Raw genomic sequence first — 27,625 nt, forward strand, 5'->3', positions numbered from 1 at the left:
AACTGGCTCATCAACCTGCTCACATATGACCTGACCACCTTAACATCTGTCCTACAACTGTAGCAGTGGGGCTGGCTGATGTGTGGATGGAAATACATTTTTGCAGGTTAGTTGCTTTTTAGGGTGGGACTTGGACTGGGGAAAAGAGAAAATCATGCCACAGTGTCATGGATTTCCTAATGCTCCATGCTTTCCAGGAAAATTATTTTCAAAATGCTTTTGAGACAATTAAAATCATGATAATATGATCTGGTTACTATGACTCCAATTCAGCAAAGTATTTACGAGTTAATTTTAAGTGTGTGAGCAGTGCCATTAGAGTCCGGGGGGACTGACGTGCTTAAAGTCAGCCAAGGGCTTAGCTACTTTGTTAAACTCTTCTTCTTCCTTGAGTTAATCCAATCAAATGGAGTCCATTCTGAGAGACCTCTCCCTCCGAAGTGCTCTGTTCAGGGTTGTATCCACTATCATTCCACATGCGAATGTGTCTTCCTTTTCGACATCCCACCATTTCACCCGGGGGTGGCCTCTGTCTTTTTCCTTTAGCTTGCACTTTCCTTCAGTCTGCTGGACTTTCTTACCCACCCACTTGTCAGGACTGAGCTTTACATTACGGACCCATCTGAGCCTCCACTCCAACTTGGTTTTCATTTGTGGATGTTAGTTCTTCACATGGTCTTTCTTGCTTACACCACTCATCCATGTCCTTCTCAACTTTAATGTGTCTGTGGAACAGATGTTTTGCTCACATTTCTTCTTTGTTGCACAACACTCAGTGCCACACTTTAGAACTGGACGGATCCCCGCTCTATAGACTTTCCCTTTTAATCTTACTGGCATCTTCCTTTCGCACAGCAGGCCCCTTAGTTCTCTCAGTTTGAGCCAGGCATTTTTTATCCTAGCTCTAATTTCATCTTCCACTTTCCCAGATTCTAGAACCCAGAAACTTGCGCTTTCAGTATTGCCTGCCTATCAAGGTTCAAGGATAATTCTTCAGTGTTCACATTACTGAAATGACATACCATATACTGTGTTTTCCATTTGCTAATTTTGAGCCCATGTCTCTCCAATTCTATTTCTCCTCACTGCATAGACTGATAGCATCTGCAAACAGCATGTACCAAGGTGCCTCTTTCTGGATGTTCCTTGTGGGGATATTTGAGATAAGGATAAACAAGAAAGAGGTAGGTGGTGATCTCTGGTGCACTCCAGCCTTTGCTGATGGTCCGAATCTCTAGTGGTGAAATAGAGGAACTCTTTACATGACACCTACAAACATGGCTTGAACAAGCCACAGAAAGTTCTGGTACCATTTTCTCCCTCATACACCACCAAATGACTTCTTTTGGAACGCTGTCAAAGGTCTTTTCCAGCTCAGTCAACACTGTGTGAATATTTTTCCTTTTCTCTCTGAATTTTTCCACTAGCTGCCTCAGCACAAAACCAGCATCTATTATCGACTTTCCTGACTTGAAGCCATATTGATTTGCACTAATATCTACTTCACTTCTTAGTCTCTTATTGATGACTTTCTTCCACAGTTTTATTGTATGACTCATGAGCTTTATACCTGTGCAATTTGTGCCATTTCCAGCATCACCTTTTCCTTGTATATCGGTTCCAAGATACTTTTCCAAGCATTTGGTATCTTTCCCCATCTCATGATTAAATTGACCAGAGATCTCGGGAGATAAATGCCTTCTCTTCCAAGCTTTCTCTGTGCCTATATAGGAATTCCATCTGGGCCTACGACCTGATTATTTTTCATTTTCTTTTACAGCTTTTGCCACTTTATCTGGTGTGATCTACATCAAAAGTCATCACTTTGACATTTGATTTTCTTCATTAAAAGCTAGTCAGAATAACTTTTCCATTGATCTTTTAAGTCAGTCATACCAGTTTCATCTTTGATGCACTTTCTTCCTTTAGATCTCTGGTATTTCTGTCCCATGCTTTCACCAGTCTATATGCCTCTTTCCCCTTTCTTTGTTCCAAGTCTAACATAAAGTTCCTCAAAGACCTTTGCTTGCACAACAACACATACTGGCCAATTTCTTAATGTATTCCTCAGGTTTCATTGGCTCCTACTCCTTTGCCAGAGTTTGAACTTTTTTCCTCTGATCTTTTATCACTTCTTGTACTTTGCTCCACCACCAAGTTGCTTTTTGAGTAAAGATTTTCCCTTTTGATTCACACACAACTTGTTTAGTGCTTTCCAATATATTTGTTGCCATAAAATCCCAAAATGTATCTATTCCTTCCTCACGTGTTGCTGACTTCATCTCCTCCATAACCAACTCTCTAAAGTCCTTCTCAGCCTCACCCTGTAGTTTTTGCCACCTTATCTCTGACCCCCGTCAGTATTCTGTGTCTGGCAGTTTAAAGGCTCTGGCCCTGTGGGTGGGGCCAAGCAACACACAGCCCAAGCTTCCTGCAGGGTCAGACAACAATTCACCATCAATAGCTCTGGCCCTCTGGATGGGGCGGAGCGAGGAGCAGTCTTTAGCCCAAAGCCTCCTGGCTAGCACAGACAGCAAGTAATAGTCTGGGGCTCCGGCCCTCTGGGCAAAACCAAACAGCAAGCAGTCTTTAGCATTATACTTCGGGCAGGAGCAGACAGCCGTCATAGGCTAGGGCCACAGTCTCCTGGCTGGGGCAGGCCACAGACAAGGCACAAGCCTTCTGGCCTCGAGGGAGTAAGCCACCACCCCAGGAGTGGGATAGGTGGCAGGAGGCAGGGGGACCTGGGCCCACCCTACTCCACCGGATCCCAGTCCAGGGCTCGAGCACGCCACAGGGTCAGTGGGAATCAGGGATCCCACCAAAACATACTTACTCACTTCCCAGCAGCACAACCAGACTAATGTCTAGTTCCCCTGGGCTACTTCTTACTGCAGTCCCTTGGCACAGCTCCATTGGCCGCACATCCTCAATGGCTGCTGGGTAGACAGCCGACGGTAATCCCAGTAACTCCTCTTCGTCCTCGGTCCCCTCCAGTGGCAGGGCATGGAGAGACTCAGGGCCTGTTCCAAAATCCTGCAGAGGGCTTGAAAGGAGTGCCTCCTTCCCTGGCTCAGGCCCCAATGAGTTGTGGGGCCCTCTCTTTATACTTCCTGTCCCATCCCTGCACTTCCTGTGCGGATGGGGCTGGTTTGGCTCCACCCACCAGGAGGAGTGCAGTGGTCCCTCACTATCAGACTTGGAGGGAGGCTACGCTGCCTCTCTGCACAGTCCATTGTGGGTGTGGATAGGATATTCCATGTTTGGGAGAAGGTGACTTTTTGTTGCAGAATTTGATGTGGTAATGGAAGCAGTCTGAAAGCTACTGAGTAGTCCCAGGGCAGGTGAATTAGTGCAGAAATTCCTAAACTCTGCTCCGAAGAGCACTCACTGGCAGTACAGCAAGTTGGTTAGTAGAGGTGGGATTCACCAAGGGACTGAGGCATTACAACACTGAGCATCATGGTCCCTCACTTTTAGGCACATCGAAAACCACAAGAACAACGCTGCCTGAGTGAAGTGCCTAGGCTCCCTATGCAATGGATGGGGAGATTTGGGGCCTAAGAACGCAATCCACAAAAGCCAGTGCTTTGGGTGAGGAGCCACCTAAGCCAGGCAGTGGGAAACGCCAATAACGGATGTGTGCTAAGCCCTGCTCCTCTCTCAGATAGGCAGCTAAATCTGGCCTGCAGGGAGGTGCCTGCATCAGCCTAGTGATCCACAAATGGGAACCCATTGCCTGGAGGCAGGTGGCTTAGGCACCTAAGCATCTTCTTGTGGGAATGAGCTAGGTGCCTGGCTCACTCCACACCAAACGGAGGAGGAGGTGGTGGTAGTGCTGCCGGTGCCCACCTTCTAACTTTTAGTCCAGTGGGTCGAGCACTCATCTTGATGTGGGAGATCCAGGTTGAATGCCCTCCCTTCCCGCCGGAGGGGGAGAAAGAAGTTGAACACGGGTCTCCCTCAAGCATGCTCGAGCCACTGAGCTATGGGATATTGCAACGTGGGGCTTTCTCAATCTCTCCTGTTGAAGCTGTTGCACTATGGATGCATAATGCAAGAGTGGTTGGAGCAGAGGGCTCACCTCAGCCAGTCTTGCCCAGTGACTATTCCACTGTGGATAAATACTAAAATAGTCACTGGGCCCAAGAGAGACAGACTGGGTAGTCCAGTGCTTATGGCTCCCATCTGGGAGGTAGGAGATGCCATGGCCAGCATCCCTGCACCAATCACTCTTTCATTATTTATCCACAGTGCAATGACTTCAACAGGAGAGAGTCAGGGAGCCCCACATCAGAATGTCGGATAGCCCAGTGGTGGAGCACCCTTCCTCTTAGCCATGGAGGGGAGAATCAAGCCTGGGTCTCCCACATCCCAGGTGAGTGTTCTAGCCACTGGGATGAAAGTTATAAGGTGAACAGCTCCTTCTCCTCCTGGATTTTGAAGGGGATCCAATCCAGTAAGCAGCTTCTCTGCATGCCTACAGGGTCAGGCCTTGCACGCAACTTAAGAAGCCGAACTCCTATCTTCCCCCCAGGTTTGTGAATAGCTCTGGGGGTTATGTGAGAGATAGGTGTCCCGGCACCCACATGGAGGCAGCTGTGCACAGAGCCAGGGGCAGCAACCTAGGTACAGAGGGAGTTTTTACTCAGAAAAACTTGGGCGCTGAGTGAGTTTAGGCACCTGCAGGGTTGGGTGGGAATTCTGTGGATAACAATGGGGCCCAAACTGGGACTTGGCACTTAAGTCTGGAGTTTAGGAGCCCAAGAACTTTTGTGGATCCCACCCTAGGCCCTGAGGCCCAGATCCTCAAGGCCATTTAGATGTCTAACTCCTGCTGATGGAGAGTCAGGTACCAAAATACCTTTAAAGGTCTGGGCCTCAGACCCTGCGACGAGCCATGGTATCAAATCTTCACATGGGTATGCGGGCAGCTTGTTGGTTACATGGTTGTTTCCAGATTCTAAAGCACGTTAAAAAAACAACTGAAAATATGTTAAACCCTTTATCTCGATAAGATGTTTCTGTGAAAGTCATTTCTCTAGTTGCCATGTGATGGTGAATGGGAGGGAAAGGGTCCACGAGGCAATCTCTTTTAGGCTGTTGTACCCACTGAAAATGTTGGAGAAGCCGTAGATTCATAGGCAGAGTGCAGATGAAGGACTCGCAGGTCAATGGTGGAGACAGTTTATCAGCTGGCTATCACCACTGTATATGCATAAGGGAGGGTCATTAACGTTGGAACAATTTACCAATGGTCATGGTGCATTCTCTGTCACTGGAGATTTTATATCAAGACTGGGTTTTGGGGTTTTTTGTTGTTTTTTTTGTTGTTAAAGATATAATCTAATTCAAAAGAAATTATTTTGGAATTATCTCTGGCCTGTGTGAGACAGCAGGTCAGACTAGATGATCACAATAGTCCCTTCTGGCCTTGGAATCGATGAACTGATGCATCTAGGAAGTACTGTTTGGGGTGCCTTTGGTTAACAATGAATCACTGCCTTGTGTATATAATGCCTATGGTTGTAAAATAACCTTTTCTGAACATTTTCTGCATCATTGTTCTCTCATTTCTGACCGCCGCCCCCCCCCCCCCGCCCCCACCCTAAAAGTCAAAAACCCTCCTTAAATCCTGGAATCCATGTAATTTTTTTTTTTAATCCCACTGGAAAGAAAAAATCCCAAAATGTAATTTACATAATTCAGACACTCCAAAGCATTCTATTTCCCTTTTTACTCCTCCATCTGGGGGTGTCAGGTGTTGTAACTAAAAACGCAGATCACTCCAAAATGAGCTGAGTAAATAATGGATTTTTTGGTCCAGAAGGTGAAACAAAACAAAAAATTAAGAAAAAATCTGTTCATTTTGAACGAAAACTGATTTTTTCCCCCTGTTTTTTTTCTCTCACTGAAATGAAAAACCAACAAAAAATTAGGAGGGTGGGTCAAAATAAAACATTTTGAATATTGATTTGAAACAACATTTTGAAATGAAATGCGGAATCAAAATGATGCTTTTCATTCTGAAACTATCATTTTGAGACAACACTTCATTTTGAAATTGTTGTTTCAAAGTGAAATTTTCTGAAATCCATTTTGATTTTTTTTTCTCAAAAATGAACCATTTTGATACTTCAAATGTTGCTGTTTTCAGTTTTTTCAGCCCAAACTATTTGCTGAGTTTGACCTAAATTCATGAATAGCTTCAGTGTGTTCCCCGCCCCCCCCCCCCGCCCCCCAGCTCCCAATGCATTTTTCAGCACGTTTACTATTCACCAAAAAATCTTCACCCAGCTCTACTCCCAGCCCGTTAAGAGGAAAAGGTCAGAATGGTGCCACATAAACAAAGTGTACAGTGGGTTAGAGCTGGGTACATTATTTATCCTTGCTCCTCCCTGGTGACCCTCCATAACCCAGAGGCAGATCTGCTTCATCAGCCACTGGTGGGTTATTAGGTCATCTGATGAGAATAAGTGATAGTCTGTCACTCCATTCTGGGGGAAATCTTGGCCCTATTGAAGTCAGTGGACAGTTTGCCATTGACTTCAATGGGGCCAAGATTTCACCCTATATTTTTTCTGAGTAAGACACTCCCACATATGTCTTGGATTTCCAAAGAGCCAATGAAATTACCAGGCATTTGGCCACCCTACTCCTTTGAAAACCCCAGCCATAAAGCATATATTAGCAGGTACTCACAAACTCACTTGTCTATGTGCACTGTTATAAACACAGACACCCCATTCTCAGCAGGGCCATAGCCGCTGGATTAAGCCTGCCTCTCCCTTTCATTGAACTTTATTATTATATATTGTTTTCCCTCTTCGAAAAGGGCTCCCCTAATTGTGCATGTTATTTGTACCAGTTGATTGTGGGGCTGGTCATGGAGCACTGAGTAATTCATAGTGTTTGGACAAGACAAACATTGTTCTGTCCCTAAGCAAACCTCCAGGAAGGTCAGCCCAGTTCATCCCATTGCTGTAGAGAGCTAAAAGTATCCAGATGATGTGAAAATCAGACCCTTTTCATGGAGGGGAGGGGGGAAAAACAAGCATGCAAGCCCACATCAGCAAGTCGTGACATTCCCACATTCTGCTCCTTTCCATTCACCTCCCATTGTTTTACCAGCACAAAGTTGCCCCAAAGCCTTTGTCAGGCTATATTTAAATAACGAAATGGCCTTCCCTCTGGAATCCGGCCTAGAGATACAGGAGGTCAAGTCATTTGCTTTCCCATCGAATTCAAGAGCAATATTCAGCAGCAGGAGAGAAACAGGTCTCTCCAGAGGAGTGTGGCATGCTGTACCTTGTTGGGCCTTGGTCATGGCTGTGCGTTGCAACATGCGGCTTGGTCTGGTTTGAAGGCGGCAAAGGAAGAGAGTTAATTCAGTGATTCATGTCCAGTGGTTTATTTCATTGATCAGGTTCAAAACCAGCAATTTTAAAAACAACAGCAACGTGATCTGGGGCAGTGTAGCTAGAAACATGCTACAGGTGAAAGCAACTGAAGAAATATTTACTGTGAGTTGTCTGGCCTAAGAAATGACTCTCTCGGTATTTAAAACAGTGAGTGTAGGAATGTGTTATGCAAACCTTAAGGTTAGGCATGTCCTGAGGAAGCAGAGGTCAGAATACACCGTCTCTGCTGACGGGCCACCCTGCAGATTTCACTCTGGTACAATGCAATGCTCTTTAATGCTCATGCCACTTATTTTAACTAAGTTAGAAATGGACAACGAAAAATGCTGCATTCATTTTAGAACCAAGGGCTGGATCCTGCAGTCCTTGTGCTGACAAACTTTCACGGCAGTTGAGTGCCGCTGAATCAAATTGTTACAGGTTTTTGGGGTGAATGAATCTGGAGCGCTGGGATCTGACTTTACACGGGTGGGGGTTAAAAAAAGAAAACCTGCCGCTGCTATTTAACAAATGAAATCTCTTTTGTCTGGTCTTCCTTCAGTGCCACTATCCCCCTCCCCGCCAGACACACCGGTTACTTTACTCCTTTCCTTTCCTAAACACAGATATCTGAGCTTTCTAACAACACCTCTGAGATGATCCCTGTGTGGCTACCCCACATCCACACGCGGTTTATCTTCCCCTGCGTCCGCTCCCCGACGCGCTCTGGGGCTGATCCAAGGGGAAAGGGTGTGAGCTAAAACGGGCGGTTGTTGGACAAGTGGCGAACTGAACAAGGAGCCTTTTGTGCTGACTCAGAGGATGAGCTGTCTAACGGGGCCTGGCGGGAGTGCGCCGTGTAGATGGAACTGGACCCGCCACAAGAACTAACATATGAATTAAGAAGGAGCGGAGTGGGTCAGACCATGGTCCATCTAGCCCAGTGTCCTGTCTTCCCAGGGTGGCAGTGCCGGGTGCTCCAGAGGGAATGAACAGAACAGGTGATCCGCAGTTGCCCCATCCCTGTGCCATGGCCCCATAGCGCAGGGAGGTAAAAGGTAGCCCACCCACCAGCCACTTCTCCCGGCCGCACGGGACCACAGTGCATCTCCTGCTCTAATCCTCACCTTGCCAGGAGGAAGTTTGCATCGGAAAGTGCCACCCTGGTCCGCGCTTTCAATCCCTGGTTCCCCCACACGGTCCTAGGTGAGCTGCCGGGCGGGGCCCGGGGGGGGGGGGTGGCTTCTAAAAAAAAGGTGCTAATTAAAGAGGGTCACATCCTGAAGGTCCTGATCCGGCAGAGCGGTAGCGAGCTGCACAGCTCTCCGAGGAGTCTCTCTCGCCGAAGTCAGTCTGCCCACGGCACGAGAAGGACCATTCACTCGGGCACGGATTTGAAGGATCGGGCCCTCAACCAAACCTCACTTGAAATCAAGCAATGGGGCGTCAGCTTGCAGCTGTGTGCATCGCTTCCTAAGATGGCAAGTGACCCCCGCTCCGGTTAGCAGGCAGGGCAGTGACCCCCCCGCTCCGGTTAGCAGGCAGGGCAGTGAACCCCCCGCTCCGGTTAGCAGGCAGGGCAGTGATCCCCCCCGCTCCGGTTAGCAGGCAGGGCAGTGATCCCCGCTCCGGTTAGCAGGCAGGGCAGTGACCCCCCCGCTCCGGTTAGCAGGCAGGGCAGTGATCCCCCGCTCCGGTTAGCAGGCAGGGCAGTGATCCCCCGCTCCGGTTAGCAGGCAGGGCAGTGACTGAAGACAGAAGAGAAAAACCTAGTCCATTTGCTAAACTGCAGCAAAAACAGATTTAAAAAATCCCCCGGAGAGCAAAACCGCCCAGCACTGTGGAAATTCGCCCGGCCCGTGAGAACACAGCGCTGCCATCTCGCAGACAGCCCCGGCTCCTCCGCATTCGTTTCCAGCCGCAACTAGAAACTCGAATGATAAAAAGTCCCGACAATCGAATTAGTTCAAACCGGAGATGGACCGAGCTCGCGTTACTCTTCAGACTATTTTAAATTGGCCGGCGTTTTATTTTTGTAATCTGTACCCACTGAAATCTAAAAATAAGATGTTATCCCAGAGAAAGAGATTGGTACAGGATCAAATCAATACAGCCACCGCCCTGGAAACCCTGGGCTAGAAACTTTGGCGTTTACACGGTGATTGCCGACCAAGCATGATAAATAGATGTATAACGAAATCCAGGACAATCCCGATGAATCAATACATGCACTTGCAGTGGGTGCTTGTATTAAAGCGTCCAGGGTCTCCACTCTCGGGACTGACGTCTGCAAATCCCCTCAATTCAAAATGCTTCCCACTTCCCTCTCAAATAGCTGGGGCATGCTTCTCGCTAACTCCTCGTGGTGTACAGTGAGCCCAGAGTCTTCCTAGCAGTGCGCTTGGACGGTGGGCCCCGGGCAGTGGTGTAGCACTTCGGGTTCATGTTTGGATTACTTGGACGATAAAGAGGAAGACAGACGCCGGGTTTTTGTAAATACCTGTTCTGACACGCGCATATGTAAAATGTGAAGTTGTGCACAATGCACTGCGTGTGCACGGCTACACGTGTCACACCGCCCCGCACCCCTTCACGTGAGACCGACCGGACTCCTTTGGAAAACTAAACGAGACTTTTGAAACTGGAGTCTCCGCTGCCTTGGAAAATGGATCAAAGAAAACAGGAGAGGGGCTGGGGCTGGGGCTGGGTCTAGTTTGCATTGTACATTAGAGATCAGCCTTTGGCTGGGTGTGCAGGTGTCACTGGACCAGGGCTAAGAAAATAAAACTGAGCAACAACCCACCGACCTGCCGCTCGCCTGCGCGTCCCTGTCAAGAAAAGCATCAGTCAGGCAAGATCGTTCCGGGGAGCCGAGCCCCAAACGTCCCTACGTGTAAACGTGCAATTTCGAAACAAGCTGCTCTTCGGGGGCAGAAACCCAGAGATCCGGAGCCTGGGTGCAGCGCGTCTCCCTGAGAGTTCACCTCCAGCCTGGAAGGGATGCAGGGCTTCGGGTCACAGCCCACGCACCCCCCGCGCACTGCACTCAGCTTCCCCCTGGAATCCGCAGCATGTGTCTGGCCTGGAGCCAGCCCGGCTCTGCTGCTGCCCCCCTTCCCAGCGTGACCCCGCACCCCTCTCCCTTGAGGCCATGGCTGGGGGGATGGGGCTTGCACCTGTCTTGGGGTGTGTGCGCCGGGGAGCGGCAAAGCGCTGTGACCGCCGGGGGGTTGCGAGTCCCGGCTGGACGTGGCTGTTAACGAGGTTCCCGCAGTCCGGCCCGCGCTGCCCGGGGCGGTGGGGCTGTAGAAGCGCGCAGGGGGCTGGGGGCTGGGGCTGTCTCACGGTGCAGAGTTAACAACCATCCCGCAGCAGGGCTGCAGGGGAAGAGGGCTGGGGGCTGGAGGGGGCCGCGCTCGAGCTGTCGCGGCCCGGCTGCCCTGCAGGGAGAGCGGTTGCACTGCCAAAGGCGCCCCGCTGGGCTGAGCAGGAGCGGGAGCGGATTAATCCGGCCCTAATTCAATTGACAACAACCCCTTTTATTCAGCTCGGTGGCGAGGCAGCCGAAGCGGGGAGGGGCGGGCAAGGGGCAGGCTCCTGCATCGCTCCCAGTTCCCCGAGCCCAGCCCAGCCCAGCCCAGCCGAGCCGAGCCCAGCGCTGCCTGCCTCGGGGTTGAGTGGCACCGCCGCGCCTCGCGGAGCTGAACCCGGGGCAGATCGCGGACGGCCGCAGCCCCGGCGACCCAGCCACCGTGTATGGGGGGCGGGGGGCCGCAGAAAGGGCACCTCGCCGGGAACATAAAACTGTCCTACAGCCAAGGGCTGGGCCGAGCGCAGCTGGGGCGGGGCGCGGGGCGGGCAAGGGCCGCAGGGCAGGGCAGGACGCTCGGGTTGGGAGTGGGGAGGACCGGGCGGTGCCCCGCGGAGCTCAGCCTGGCGGTGCTCGGCCAAGCCCGCCCTGCGGCCCCCCCTTGGCCCCAGCTCTCCAGCGGGGAGCCATGCCCCGGGGTTGCTCAGACCCCATCTAGGGAGGCTAACATGGACTCGGTGGGCTTCGGATCGGACCTTGCCCCGAAGTTCTCCCGGGGTCTGGCAGCGTTTCAGCCTCGCAATGTCTCACCCGCTCGCTGGGCCTCGGGCAAGGATGGAGGAGCTGGGAGCGTGTTGGTCTTGTCAGTGTCTCTGCAACATCAGCGCCGCTCCCGCCCCGCCCAGACAAAGGCGTCTGATCCTTGTCTACACGCCTTAGCACGGGAACCCGGCACTGGCCTGCTCCGGGGGAATCGGGCTTGTTCCCACGCCACGCGGGTCAGCAGCAGCGTGGGTGTGACACACTCACTGGCTGAGAGCAAGAAGGAGGAAACCCGCGGTCAGGTTAAACACCCCAGCGCGGCTCCTCCGTGCGAACGAGCCGGAGCAGCTGGGGAAAGGCGAAAACAGACCGTGCCAGGAGCTGCTGACTGTGAACGAGCCTCCTCGTCTTCCCGGGGTGGTGGCTCTGCCTGGCATCGGAACCGGGGCGAATTCATCTTCTGGTGCGGCCCCAGGGTGGACTGAAACCAGAGGGGACTCAGCTCACGAGAGCAACCGACATGCAAAGCACCTGCGTGCCTTTTAGAAAGAGTTTGATTGGAAAGATTTTAAAGGGGCCGTTACTCTTTTAACAGACGAAATAACGTGCACCTGCAGGGATCCTGCGCAGTTAGGCGAGGATAGACACGATCTAGTGCTCCACCAGTCCAGCATCCCCGCCCCAGGTATCGCCTGTCGTCGCTGGAGGGGAGCGGGGGAAGCCACAATCATTCCATCAGAAATCCTGCCATGAAATAGAAAATCACCCGGGCCCGACCCCGATCTCCTCCTTTGTTCGGGCTTCTCCTGTCCCGCCAAGCAGCTGTTCTGGCGTCCCAGGAGCTGGAGTGGCAGTAAGACAGAGTGACACACTCACAGACTGACAGACAATATCAGCGTTACGTTATTAATAACATAGCCCCGGTCTGAATCCAGGTCTCACTCCCAGAGTGTTTGTGTTCGCACCGGTTCGTTGTCACCCGCTCGTTGGTCAGATGCCGCGGCTGTAAAACGAGCCGTGCAGTCACCGGTGCGGGGCTGTCCGGCCTGCAGCACCGGCCATAAGGAGCCCGCGGCGGGTTCCTTGCATGGGGCTGGCGCGCAGCGCAGGAAGAAGGGGCGGCGGCGTAACGCGGGAGCTCCGCCGGTGTCTCCCAGAAAGGCAGGGCCGAGCAAGGAGCGGATTCCGCACGGGCCGGGCCGGACTTCTCAATGGCAATGGACGTTAGAAGAAGCTGCATTTGCAGATCTCTCGCTGAAGCCCAGACACGCTGTGATTTAGCCCCGGGACGCAAACAGGTGGTTGAGTTCGAGCATTTCCCTCCCGTGAGCAGATGGGAGCCCCTGGCATGTGCTAATGCAGCATCCTCAGCTCTCTACTTGTTGAACGGGAGGGACCGGAGCCCCGAGGAGTGTGAGGGCCCGGACGGGAGCTGGAGCAGACATTGCGCTACCAGTACAATGCGCGCCCATTGTCCGCGCATCCACGGCTGGCTTCCAAGGGGCTTCTTGGGGCAGATCCAGCCTGCGGGGCCTTCAGAACTGGCACGGCCCTGGCCATAATAGTCAATGCTCAGCAAAATATCCCCCACGGGGGAAAGTGCCCGCGACTAACGGCAACAATACGCTGCGCGTTGTGTAGCGCGCGTGTGTGCAACGTGTGTGCAGGGCTCGTGTGTGTGAAGGGATGGGGGAGGAGGGAGCAGCGCTCAGATTGTGGGGGAGGGCAAAGGGAAGTTTTCGGACAGCAGCCCCCGAGTCGAAATCTGCGCCCCTCTCTGCGACACGTCCCCGGAAGGAGGCCGAAAGCCCCGGTCGTGCCAGGACCCGTCACTCCAGCGGGCGCTGGGAACTTCCTCTGCGCCGTTTAAATAGTTTCCCCTCCAATCTCCGAGCAGGTGTTTTTAGTTCACTCGGACAATGAGCCCCGCGGAGAACTTCCCGAGATGGGACCAACAGGGGCCACCTCGCCCGCATTGGCCAGGCCTCAGGGGCTCTGCGGCTACTCCCAGCTCCATGTCCCTGGCTGCACCCGATCTCGGGGTCCCTTTCTCCTCCCAAAAGCTCTGACTACCCCGGGGGGGGGGGGGCGAGGGCGGTAGATTTGACTCTGTTCTCTCCATTGAAAGTGACCGATTCGTGCCAGCTCGCCCAGTATAAACACTGAATCCCCCACCCCCACCCCCCGACTGTGGGTTTGTCCTCAGAAGAGGTATCCGCACCAGAGCGCTGCGCCGAGCACAGCTGTATTGGAAGGGCCCGATCCTGCACTCCTTCCTGGGGCAAAACCGGCGCAGCTGATGGAAACTGGGCCTGAGCCAGAAGAGCGGGGCTGGACCCTGGGTGAAGAGGGTTTCAGGGAAGCCGGTGAACCGATGGTACAGCTCCGCTCTCACTTTCTCTAGGCTCCCGTTTCCACCGGCTCAGCAGCTTGCCAAGCCTTTTCTAAACCCCGAACACGGCCAGGGTCCGTCCCCCAGTTCCCCGCCCCGGGTGTGTCGGTTTAGACATGATTTCCCGGCTCCCTCGGACAGGCACCGCTGCTCGTTCCCAATCCCTTCCCAGCCCGACTTCCAGGAAGCCCCGCTCGGCTTTTTGCGATGGCAGAAGGACATTGTTTCCCCCCGGGCCGGGCATGAAGCACCCCGGCCGCCCCGCAGCCACAGTTCAGAATGGCAAGAACAATAGCTTACGGCCAGACCCCCCCGGGACCCGGGTGTAAGCCCCGGTGAAGCCGACAGAGTAGCGGGGAGTCCGCCGCCCTCCCACCGAGCCGCACACGGGAGAGGCGGCTGCAGACTAGCTCCGCGCAGTCACGGTCCCGGGAAGGGAGCAGGGCCGGTCCCGCCGTGGGTGGGAACTCAAACCCCTCCCAGCGGGCTCCGCTCTTCCTTCGCCCAAGGGTCGCCCTTGCTCCGCTATAAATCTTGGCTGTAGAAGAGTCGCGATGCAGTGAAGGGTCTGCTTGCACTGATTCCTTGCCCGCTCTGCCCCCCCCCCAACCCCCCCGCTGCTCTCCCCTCTCTGTGAATTAGATGCTCTGCCTGGCCCCCCCGCCCCGGCGATACACTGCCAGTGGATGTCGTTGTTCTGTTCCCTGTGTGCGCAGCATGTCACTCCTTTGAGATGACCTCAAACTCCGCCGGAGCTGGGCGCGTCACTCCGGCTCTCCGCCCGGCGCAGGAGGCGAGGCAGGGCAGCGCAGAGTGGTTCGGTTTTCGGTCTGCCACGGGAATGCTCCGGCCTCTTTGAACCACGCACGCTTCGCCTCCAGCGCTTCCACTCCGCAAGCCAGCGGCGCTCGGCTGAGAGCTCGGGGACGCCCGGGCCACCTTCCCCGGGAGCGCCAGCAACTTTGCCCCAGGAGGAAAAGAAGCGGAGGAGGAAGAAGGTAGCGTCCCACCTGTTGGTCCCTGCTGGCTACCGCTGCAGGGCTGTTAAGGCCACCAGCCGGGGCGGCCGGGGTTGGCTTGGGAGAGGAGAACCGGCTCGCTTTGCGGTTCCGAGCCGGCCGGGGCTTCCTTGCCTCCTGCCTCCTTGCAGCCGGCGCGCTTCCCGCCGGGGTTTCCCGCGAAGTGTCCCGGCCTGGGGCCGCCCTGCCCGCTCGCTCCCCGGGCTGCGGTGCCGCTGGACGGGCAGCGCCCGGCCTGCAGCTCAGTCCCCCGCAGCGCGGGCCGGGCTGCTGCCTCCCCTTCCCGGGCTGCGCAGCGGAGCCACTGGGCTTCCGGCGCCTCCTTCACCTTCTCCCCTTCCTCCCCTCTCTGTTTGCCCAGGCTGCCCGGCGACGCCCCGCGATGCCCCGGAGACGCTGGCAGGCGCTGCTGGCGCTGGTGTCCGTCTGGTGCCTGGCCGAGGCGGTGCGCGGCGGCCACGGCGTGAGCATGTTCGCCGTGCAGACGGCGCAGCCGGACCCGTGCTACGACGAGCACGGCCACCCGCGCCGCTGCATCCCGGACTTCGTCAACGCCGCCTTCGGCAAGGAGGTGCGGGTCTCCAGCACCTGCGGCCGGCCGCCGGCCCGCTACTGCGTGCTGAGCGAGCGGGGCGAGGAGCGCCTGCGGACCTGCCACCTCTGCAACGCCTCGGAGCCGCGGCGCGCCCACCCGCCCGCCTTCCTGACCGACCTGAACAACCCGCACAACCTGACCTGCTGGCAGTCCGAGAGCTTCGTGCAGCACCCGCACAACGTCACGCTCAGCCTGGCGCTGGGCAAGAAGTTCGAGGTGACCTACGTCAGCCTGCAGTTCTGCTCGCCGCGCCCCGAGTCCATGGCCATCTACAAGTCCATGGACTACGGGCGCAGCTGGGCGCCCTTCCAGTTCTACTCCACGCAGTGCCGCCGCATGTACGGCCGGCCCAGCCGCGCCGCGCTCACCAAGCAGAACGAGCAGGAGGCCGTCTGCACCGACTCGCACACCGACGTGCGCCCGCTGGCCGGCGGCCTCATCGCCTTCAGCACGCTGGACGGCCGGCCCTCGGCGCACGACTTCGACAGCTCGCCCGTGCTGCAGGACTGGGTCACGGCCACCGACATCAAGGTGGCCTTCAGCCGCCTGCACACCTTCGGCGACGAGAACCAGGACGACGCCGAGCTGGCCCGCGACTCCTACTTCTACGCCGTCTCCGACCTGCAGGTGGGCGGGCGCTGCAAGTGCAACGGCCACGCGTCCCGCTGCGTCCGCGACCGCGACGACAACCTGGTCTGCGACTGCAAGCACCACACGGCCGGGCCCGAGTGCGACCGCTGCAAGCCCTTCCACTACGACCGGCCCTGGCAGCGCGCCACGGCCCGGGAGGCCAACGAGTGCGTGGGTGAGTCCAGCCGGGGCCGGGGCCGGGGCCGCGTGGAGCGGGTGGGGCCGGGGCCGGGGCCGGGGCCGCGTCTGAGCCCGGGACGCCGGGCCCGGGACGCGAGCGCACGGCGGCTGTGCGCGGCCCAGGGGAGCCAGGGGCGCACGGGGAGGGAGGCTCGCCGGCCTCGCGCGGAACCTTCCTTCTAGCCCCGGGGCCCGGAGCAGACGCTCAGCCGGTCCCGCAAAGCCCCGGGGGAGCATCCATCCGCCCCGCTCCCGCGCCCAGCGCAGTGGAGCTATTTCCCCGGGGCTCGGGCGGGCAGGAAGGCGAATCTGAGCGCTTGGCTCCAGCCCCCCCGGCTGCCAGCGCTAGGGCTGGGTGGCCGAGAGCAGCGCTCCCGCGGGGCGCGTTTACCACGACCCGGGGCAGAGATGGCTGGGGAAAGCCAAGGTGGAAAGAAAGGTGCCTTGTCCTGTCCGAGTTCTCAGCACGGTCAGATCACCCGCTGCAGCCTGCGAAGGGCATTTCTAATGCGTCCTGGCCTGCCAGGGACACATCTGCAGGGGACAGACGGGTGCCCCAACCCTCGCAGTAGGTTGTGAAGCAGGAGTCAGAGCCTAGAGAGCGGTTGGGTGGATTAGTTCAGACTTTACACGGACAAGGGAGGCTATGAAATGAATTGCGTTCAGACGTCTGCGAGGGTATTCTTGTTAGGAAATGTTTCTCTCATGACAGCTCCAGAAGCGCAGGGTCACTTTCCAGTCGTGCCTAGATGTAAACAATTCCTTATGGGCCATCTGGGCGGCTGTTAAGGCAGACTTTTACAGCGTAGCGCAGAAACCTCCAACTCCTATAACCGTGCATCAGAAATGTTGCAGTGGCTTTATATCTGCAAACAAGTGACCGAGCTCTGGCAACCAGTCGCCTTCTGAACACACAGTAGGTGGTGTTTTCTAGAGCTGACTTTATATGAGATCAATTAAAGCGGCATCTCCCTCTGAAGATGTTGTCCCAGCCTTATGAAGTGCCTTTAATTGATCCATGAAGAGGGAGAGCAAAGGAGGGTTTGTGTGGAGTTGATGTGTTTATATCATTTCTGTCTCATGCAGAAACGCTGTCCAAGCCAATAATACTGTGGTATCTAATGAGAGACTTGAATGAGGACCAAGGCTTAAATGAGAAACAGCAGTGTGCTTGGGGGATGATTTATTTCACTGGGTCTGAGGCAAGAAATATAGATTTTCTTGGCTGTAAACAATGCCGAGAATCGAGTTTATCACTCAGGAAAGATTCCTAGCGTATTTACAGGCAGTGCTGCAATATTCCTGCATGGATTGTCCCTTCCTAGCCCGAGAATGACAGGCAGAAAGATGGTGGGTCCTTGGTGGTGTGTAGCTGGATGTCTTCAGACAAGGCACAGATATTCCCATAGACGTTAGGAAGGCTTCACACATCTCAACTTCCCTTTCCCTTTCAAAGGCGATTTTGATATTCAAGAAAGCCAGTGGTCAGCTGGCTACAGGCAATGGTGAGGTGGGATAGCTCATCAAACACCACTCAGAGGAATCCCCGTCCCTACTCTCCTAGTCCATGACTTGCACAGTTGTTGCTAAGGTGCCTCCCTCCTGCCCTAGCATGCCCTGCTATTCCAGTCTTGGGCTTCCACACCCCTTATTCCTGACCTCCAGCACCCCCTTCTATTCCCATCCAAGGGCCCCTGCCACCAGCTCTGCCAATGCACCTTAATCCTGACCTGCAGCAACCCCCCAATCCTAGTCCCCAGGTCCTCTCCCGGAGCTTTGCCCAGTCACCTAAATTCTGACTGGCAGGAAGTCAGTTTTGTCCCTCACTCCCAGAATTGGCAGTAAACTTCTAATCCAAGCTGCAGAACCCCCTTCCCCTTTTTCCAGTCATACCCCACACTGCATTAATACATCTTAAACCTGACCTGTAGCAACCCTATTCTACAGGACTGGCCACGGGGAAAAAAAAAAAAAGAAGTTTCAGCATTTGTTTTTCTTTTGCACTGGAGCAAAAACTAGGCCTTTCAAAATATTTATGCAAAAGATCAGAGAGAACAAGAGTGAGTGAGACCCATCCCAAAATAGTCCCATGGTTTGGACACTCACCTAAAACGTTAGAGGCCGGAGGGAATGCCCTAGCACCTGGGTCACTGGCTATTCTGTTGTGGATCTCTCTCTCTCTCTGATCAGATACTCCATCCTGAGAAACCTTCCCAATGGAGTTTTTGTTAAATGCAGTATATATTTCCATGAAAAGTTTCAATTGTGATGAAGCAGCATTTTCCTATGAAAAATCCCCAGCCAGCTCTACCATTCTAGTCTTTGGGGTCTTCTAGCCAGAGACTTGAAGTCATGTCATACACTGGTAATTTTGTGGTATGAACACTTGCCCACCAGAGATTAAGCACTATAACTCATTTTTACTTGTCATCTGAACCACATTCCAAGACTAGTTAACATATAGCAATACTCACTTATAAAATACTTCAGCATCTCCTGTAGTTTAGCACTTGCATATCTGGGGTAGATTCTCAACCGGTGTAAAGGGAGTACCTCTGCTGCAGTCAGTGGAGCTATGATGATTTACTCTAGCTGAGGATCTCTTTTATTAAAAGAGAATGAATTAATTATTAATGGTGAATTATTCATTTATGCTGCAAATTCTAGCCCTTGATGCTACACAAGTCTCTGGACCTGATTCTGATCTTCCTTATACTGGTTTTCCACCACAGTGACTCCATTGGCATTCCTCTAGGATTACACCACTGTAAACAGAATCCAGCCCTTGGGCAGAAACTTTTCCTGGGTTCCTCTATCATTTGTGAATATTTAATGTCATTATTTACATAGAAAGTATCTATCACTTGCCCTGTCATCCAAAATATTCAGCTCCAGTGATAAGAATAACATTGTGCAGCATCTCTGAGCAGTTCATTTTTCCTTTTCTTAAATCATAATCAGATGTGACTTTTAAAAGTATTTAATTTCTTTGTCTTCCTCTTGAACACCAAGAATAATAACAAAGAAAAATATTGGCAATGCACAGGGTTATTTGGCTCACCACGTCGTCTTCCTTTAGAAAATTAATACAGCTAAGATACTTCAAGATTAATACAAAATGCAGACATATGTGCTTTGCAAAACATTTACTAAACCTTAGCTCCACATACATGTCAAGTCTACATTTTAGTAGAATTCTACTCTGCCAACATACATGCTCTCTCTCTGCTATCAATCTACTAGATAGATAGATAGACAGATAGATAGATGGGGTGGATGGGGATAGATCAATAGATAGATAGAGGGGGTGGATGGGGATAGATAGATCGAGGGGGTGGATGGGGATAGATCGATAGAGGGGGTGGATGGGGATAGATCGATAGATCGATAGAGGAGGTGGATGGGGATAGATCAATAGATCGATCGTATTTCCCTAAACTGAAAATGGGATGCATGGGGCTGACTCATGCTGCCTGGCAACACTGCCCCCGTGAATTCCTCCATGCCCCCCAGCTGAGCCATGTAGCAGAGCTGGGAGCAGTGCGGAGGAATGGGTCTGGGCAGGGTGTGAGGACTTTTGGGCTTGGAGCCAGGAGGGGAAGCTATTGGACTATGATCCAGTTAGTGGTGCGGTGCTCCTGAGGGGGCTGGGGTAGTAGAGGGCATGAAGGAGGCTCCAGGTTAACGGGAGGGACCCAGGAGACTCCAGAGAGCAGCCCGGGGGAGGTGGGTGAAGACCGGTATGCAGGGCCGCCATTTCAGATTTTGGTATGAGCCAGTGGGGGTTGGGGGAGAGGAGCAGGGGATGGAGTGGGGGGTCACTCCCGGCTGGTATGGGGATGGAGGAGGGGAGCGAGCAGAGGACACCCAGAGGACGGGTCGCTCCCGGCTGGTGGTACGAAACTCAGGGGGGGCAGGTGCCCCTGGCGGGATGTGGCAGAAGCGGGTGACTGGTGGCAGGCTGGTGAGGGAAAGAGGGTGGTTGAAGTGGGTGTGGGGCACTGAGGAGGGCTCCAGGTGCTGCCCCCGAAGGATGGTGGGGGGAGGACACAAGGCTGGGATGGGGGCTCCGTGGACCACTTGGCGGGCTGCGGGGGTGGGGTGTGCCTCACCCAGTGCCCCAGCACAAGCGGATGCTGCGGGACCTGGTCGGGCCCTGTCCAGCCGGATCTGGGCCCTGGGCCTCGAGTCACAGTTCCACACACAGCCTGGCCAGGAACGAGTTTGAATTAGGGCCCTGCCCATGCTGCTCTCTGATTGGGCTGCAGAGTGAACATGTGACACCCATCACTCCCTGATTGGAGGGGCAGGGTATAGTGGACACACATCGGCCCGGCTCCTGTCCTGCCCCCCCCCTTGCCGCTCGCTCTCCCAAACTTTCCTCCGCACCCCCACTTTTTTTGCAAAACTGGGCATATGTCCAACTCCGGCAAGAGCAAACAAGACAAAGGCCCCGTTTTCTCAAAAAGTCAGGACGTCAGGGACAGGGCTTAAAAAGGGGACTGTCCCAGCCAATACCGGTTGGATGGTCACCCTAAAATAGATAGATATATAGATAGATAGATAGACACAGAAGAAGGTAGTCTAGTTTTAAATAGACATCACAACACAGTCTTAACTGTGAAGCAGTTACTGATATATGTGTGTATACAATAAAAAAATACCAATGTAGGAAAGCTAGATTCTTCTCTTTAGTGAAACTTGGAATTTCTTCCAGAAATAATCCAAAACATCATAAAAGAGAAGAGTATAATATTTCAGGGTTGGTGACACTCAGGAGAATATGGGAACTCTTTCATTCAGACATGCACTAGATCTTTGGCTGGGGCAACTTAACATAAAGTCCCTTGAATTGTGCCAATGTACACCATCTGAGGATCTAGCCCAGTGTATGTAGGTAGGTATGTGTAATCTATACACACGTGTGTGTAATCTGGAACAGTAGTGGTACTGATCTTTCTTTTAATAGATATTCTATTCCGGATGAGATGAAGCTTGTGGAAGGGTTATTGATGATCCCTGTGAATTTTTAGGCACCATTGGTTTTCATAGACTGAAGACAATAAGATATATTTCATAAATGAGTTACTGTGGTTTTAATAAACTTCCTATGGAATTTAGAACTTTTTTTTAAAAAATCTCACAAGACAAATGCTCCGAGATCTTCCCAAGTCTGCGGCTGGGCGATAGTTTATGAAAACTAGTTCTGCAATCAAAACCAAAGATTTGCATAACATAGCTGTAATTTAAAACCCAGACAATAGACGGCTGTGAAATGAGCTTTTTGGTGCCTGTAGTTCAGTTTGTCTGTCGCTAGTGTACCTGAGATACCATGGTACTACTGACATGGACAAAGGTTTGTAAGCATGCTCTTTACTGGACTGTTCTCTCAGCTAGAGGATTCAAACGCTTTGTTGCCGAAGATAATTCTATAGCGTATATTGGAATAGCTTTCATGCAGAATAATATTAGGGTTTAATTCTCACTGTGGAAGTTAATGGAATCCTTGGTCATGGGAGTACTAGGAAAATTAAATAGGCAGGAAAGGATTGACTACAAAGGGAAAGGTTTGTCTCTTTACCCTAAGCATCCTGATTACCCAAATTCCTTGGTTTTTATGCTTACAGTTTCTACACTTGTGTAAAAAGTGGCCGATTTGCTTTAACCATTTATTGCTGTTTGAGGACACCAAATTCCAAATCTTCAGAAGAGATGGTAAAACCAGCCCCTTACGGCCTGATTCTGATCCCACTCACATCAGTGTAAATGGAGCAGCTCCAGTGAAGTTCATGGACTTGCCAGGGTTTAGAAGTGTCCTACAGGAGTGGAACCCAGATTTACCAATACACTCTGACTACTTTTTGTCACTTTTGCAGCACCCAATTTCTTCTCTGACCCGTTAAATTGGGTTGACGGCTGTTCTCTGTCATGGGTACGGCACACAGCAGCCAGAGCATGCGGGTTCTATGTCTTTAAAAAACTAGAAAGATAGAAAATTAACAGGACAGGCATTATGTGGATTAAAAACTGGCCAACTAATAGGCCTCAAACTGTAATTGTAAATGGGAATCATCATTGAGCCAGGTGTGTTTCCAGTGGGGATCGGTTCTTGGCCTTACCCTCTTTCACATTTTTATCAGTGACCTGGAAGAAAACATTAAATCATGACCGATAAAGTTTATAGATGACACGCAAGCCGTGCGAGTGCTAAATAGTAAAGAGGACACGTCACGGATTCAGTGCGATCTGGATTGCTTGGTAAACGGGGCACAAGCAAATAATATGCATTTTAGTATGGCTAAGTGTAAATGTATTAATCTAGGAACAAAGAATGTCAGTCACACTTACAGGATGGGGGCCTCTCTCCTGGGAAGTAGGGAGTCTGAAAAAGATTTAAGGGTCATGGTGGATAGTCAGCTGACCCTGAGCCACCAGTGTGATACTGTGCCCCAAAGAGCTAATGCGAGCCTGGGATGCATAAATAGGGGAATCTCAAGTGGGAGTAGAGAGGTTATCTTATCTCAATATTTGGCACTGGTACAACCGCTGCTGGAATATTGTGTCGAGTTCTGGTGTCCACAGTTCAAGGAGGATGTTGATAAATTGGAGAGGGTTCAGAAAAGAGCCATGAGAATGATTAAAGGATTATAAAATATGCTTTATAGTGATAGACTCAAGGAGCTCAATCTGTGTCACTTAAAGAGATGACTAAGGGGTGACTTGATTGCAGTCTATAAGTACTACATGGGAACAAATATTTAATAATGGGATCTTCAATCTAGTGGCTGGAAGCTGAAGCTAGACAATTCAGACTGGACATGAGATGTCAATTTTTAATGCTGAGAGTAATTAACCATTGGAACGATTTACCAATGGTTGTGGAGGAGTCTCCATCAATGACAATTTTTAAATCAAGACTGGATGTTTTTCTAATAGATCTGCTCTCGGAATTATTTGGAGGCAGTTCTCTGGCCTGTGTTATCCAGGAAGTCAGACTTTGATGATCACACTGGTCCCTTCTGGCCTTGAAAATCTGATGGCTACAGGGAAGCACAGTCTAGCTCCTCCTCTTATTGTGAAATTTGATTTCTCTGGTTTTGTGCTCTGGGCAAAAGCCCAAACACTGAAGTTTTGAATAACTTTCATTTTTAACAAGAATGACCAGCATCGAAATAACTGGCTAGATTAAAAGAGCAGCAGCAATGAAAGAGTTAACAGGTGCAACATGATTAGAAAGGGAGTCTCGGTGGGAAATGGCATCTCAAAGTCCCTAGTGTGAAGATAGTAAGAGCTGTTTGAATGTGTAAACAGTATAGAGCTGTAATTTATCTCAGTTAGCCTACAACATCTGGAGCAGAGCCACTGCTGGGATTCCCATTAACACCTAGTGACCAGGATCCTCCAGCTACCGCCTTGCTGTGGGATCGTTCACATGAACAACATCCAGGCTTGCCACAAGCTAAAGAGAACTGCTTTCCGCCATGCTGCCCTGCCTTTGTCACAGGGCTGCCATTTCCTTTGGTCTGGCTGAGTATTTTACTTCTTAAAAACCATCACTCAAACTTCTCTCCGGCCTCCTGCTGAAGGTAAAGGGAGACACAGAAAAGGATGCTTTAAAATGTGTATTCCCAGAGTGGCTGTCGGAAAGGCAGTGAAAATCATTTCTCTTTCTTGGAGAATGCCAGCCTTTCTCACCACAGCTGGTACCTATTTTTTCCCCCTTAAGATGAGCTATGTTTTTTATTAAGTGAATTTATGTCTTGGGATTAACTCAAGATCACATCCTTAATAGTCTTACATGTTTACACTTCAAAAAGTCCACTTGGTTTGATTTTCTTCTCTGTGATCATGATGATTTCTGTCTGTTGTACAATATACAATCACTACGTTACATTGCTCTAGGCGTCTAGTTTATAGTTACATGAATCCCAAATAGTTTTCTTAGCCATAAAAAACCTCCCCAAAACTAACCACTTTCCATGCATCCAGCTCTTTAATCAAAGAATCTCAAAGCATTTTTACAAGCATTTGTTAGGAACATAGGAATTGCCGTATCAGAGCATTGGTCCCACTAGGCCAATGTCCTGTCTGTGAAAGTGGCCAGTATTAAATGCTTTAGAGTAAGGTGCAAGAAACCCTGCAGAAGATTATTATAGAATAATCTGCTCTTCAGAGTAAATTTTACTCCTAATTAAGCCTCACACCACTGTGAAGTAGATGAGTGCTATTGTCCTTATTTTAGAGATGAGTAAATAGGCAAAGGGAGATTAAATGACGTGCTCAAGATGAAAGACAAATTGGGTGAGGTAATATCTTCTATTGGACCAACTTCTGTTGGTGAGAGAGACAAGCTTTTGAGCCACACAGAGCTGTTCTTCAGGTGGGAAGCTTCTTCAGAGTGTCACAGCTAAATACAAGATGGAACAGATTGTTTAGCATACGTAGTTAACACATATTTTAAGAGACTTTTCAAGGTGAAGTGACCCGTAAAGGAAGGGGGGTGAGGAGAAGCAGCTGGGGAGGTTGTTAATGGGTTATAGATTGTTATAATAAACCATAAATCCAGTGTCCTCATCCTCAAAGGAAACCTGAACAACACTTTCAAAAGACAAGCCTGGGCATTTAAATTCATAACTTTGCTAGACACTAAAAATCATGGACTGAACAGAGACACTGGATTTATGGCTTATTACAACTATCTATCACCTCTAACGCTGCTCCCCGCCCTCCTTTCCTCCCTATGACTGAGGAGGTATCAATGGGCCACTTCACCTTGAATGGTTCCTTGAAATATGTGATAACCACTTATGCTAAACAATCTGTTCCACCTTGTATTTAGCTGTGACACCCTGAGACACCCTACACTGCTACTTACTTTGGCATAATTTACGTCGCTCAGTGGTGTGAATGATCCCTGAGCGACATAAATTACACCGACCTAAGCACCAGTGTGGACAGCGCTGTGTCGGCAGGAGAGCTTCTCCCATTGACATAGCTACCGCCTGTGTGGGAGGTGGAATTATTATACCAAAAGGAGAGCTCTCGCCCGTCAGCATCAAGCGTCTTCACCAGATGCACTCCACTGCAGCTGTGCCACTGTAGTGCTGCTAGTGTAGACTAGACCTGAGTAAGTTTCCCAGACCTGTAGAAGAGCTCTGTGTAAGCTCAAAAGCTTGTCTCTGTCACTAACAGAAGTTGGTCCAATAAAAGATCCTTACCCACCTTGTCTCTCTAATGTTCTGGGACTGACACGGCCACAACAACATTGCTCAATAGCCAAGAAGAGAGACCTTGATTCAATCCTGACTCCCAAATCTGTGCTTCACCACTGTAGACAGCACTTAAAACAGCCAGACCTTACAACTCATGCAAGTCCTTACTCACAGGAGTAGTTCCATTGACTGCATGGGATTACCTGTGTGAGTAAGGTCTATTTGCCTGAGTAAGAACTGCAGGGTCCAGTACATTAGGACTGGTGATGCTTTCTGGAAATTCACTAGCACATTTAGCCATTCTAGGAGGCAATATGACACCCACTTCCTTTCTTATTCCAAATTAGCTTGTGATGAAAAGGAAATGAGTTTACAATGTCTGATGAAGCTCATGAAGTTTGTGCCAGAAGCTACCGTGAATTGATTTAATGTTTTAATCATTATACTGGAGGATTCTTCAGAAAACACCACTTTCCCTTAGGTCACATCTACACTACAAAATTAGGTTGACCTAACTTACCTTGGTATACAGCTGCCATAGTAATTATATCACTTGAGCATGTCTACACTTCGGTCCTTGTGTTGGTGGTGCACGTTGGCACCAGGAGCGCTTGTATCGATTGTACTGTCAGTGTGGGGCATTGTGGGGCAGCTCCTGAAAGCCAGTAACAGTCGACATAATCAATGCAGGGTCTGCACTGGCACTGTGTCGACCTAACTACGCTGACCTTGACTCTATAACGCTTGTGGAGGTGGAGTTATTAAATCGGTGTGGTGGGGCAGGTATGTCGGTGGGAGTGAAATTTAAGTGTAGACATGTCCATAGTTAGGTTGACATAAGCTGCCTTGTGTCGACCTAACCCTGTAGTGTAGAGCAGACCTTAGACATCAGATTTCTGACTTACACACCACTTCATCTTTTCCAACAAATGTCCTAGACTTATCAGGAAGCAAGTGCTCTGGAAGGACAAGTGATCTGGAAGATTTCAAAGTGTGATTATGTATTACAGTTTGTAGAGCACCCTAGGCACTGTATCTAGCAGAACACACCAGTTCTAAATAAAATCCCCCACCAACCACAACAAAACAAACTGCCCTGCCAAGACCGTACAGCCTGGAATAATCACCCATATATAACAATCATAATAAATCTATTCAACCACCATCCACTCCTCAGCAATCCTCAGCCCACTCTCAGTAGCAGGCTCCCGACCAAAATCCAGAGAGCAAAGACAAGGTTTGCAACATGCCTTGAAGGATAACAAACCCAGGCTTAGACAGACAGAAGTTGGGAACAAATGGTGAAGAGGCGTGGTATTTCCTGCTTCACTCTGAAATTTTCTTCAGTAGGTGGAGAAGGTGAAATCCACACAGCAGCAGTGCTCAGAATGCAAGGTTCCCAGCCATGCTGCCTGTATTTAAACCTGGATTATACCGAAGCCAGTTTTGTTATTCTTATTAGGGCTGGTCAGACATCTTCCACTGGACCTCCTTTTCTCCTTTGATGGAGAACTGGGTTTTCAACTAAATGAAAAGTTTCACGGAAAGTATCTGCTTTCCATGAAATTTTTCACTTTTTCATCAGAAAGCCTGAGAACCAAAATTTTTTGGCTGAAAACTAAAAAAAGTAAGTTGTCAGCCTGTGTTTCCTTTTTTGATATTGTTTGTCTGGAAAAAAATCAATATTCAGGTTTTTGGGGTTTTTTGATAAAAAGTCAAAATATTCCATGGGGGAAAAAACCCTTTTCCTGAGCAGTTCTAATTCTTATTTATTATTTCATGGGACCCACTAGTGTGCTAGGATCTTCACATGGAAAGACAGGCCCTGAGCGCAAAGAGCTTCCAGTTTAAGGACCCGATTCTGCAAAGGGAGCCACACACCAGTACCTTGTCACCCACTTGGAGTCCCATCAAACTTCCGTGGAACTCTCCCCAGATCTGATCTACCAGGTGGACCTCTTTGCAGAAGCAGGTTTAGAGGATGGATGTGGTTCCGCAGGGAGGATATCACATACTCAAGCGAGAGGAGGGTGAGAAAGGACATGATTTGGAGATGTATTGTTGCAGTTACTCAGTTTAGTTAGACATACAACCTGGTAGTTCAAGTAGGATTTTTTTTAAATAG

At 51.0% G+C, this 27,625-nt stretch overlaps 1 protein-coding gene across 1 annotated transcript in view; it reads left to right on the plus strand.

Annotated features, from left to right (window-relative positions):
* The first annotated feature begins 15,148 nt into the window (after positions 1-15,148).
* Positions 15,149-27,625, plus strand: part of NTN1 (netrin 1) — a 195,274-nt gene continuing 182,797 nt past the window's right edge. Inside the window, exon 1 of the mRNA XM_067547879.1 lies at positions 15,149-16,283. Within this exon, the coding sequence (XP_067403980.1) occupies positions 15,266-16,283 (1,018 nt within the window). The 5' untranslated portion in view covers positions 15,149-15,265. The remainder of the gene's footprint in view (positions 16,284-27,625) is intronic.

This window comes from Emydura macquarii, unplaced genomic scaffold, assembly GCF_026122565.2.
Source record: "Emydura macquarii macquarii isolate MOO-44397 ecotype Brisbane River unplaced genomic scaffold, CSIRO-AGI_Emac_v2 contig_1230, whole genome shotgun sequence".
NCBI lineage: Eukaryota > Metazoa > Chordata > Testudines > Chelidae > Emydura > Emydura macquarii.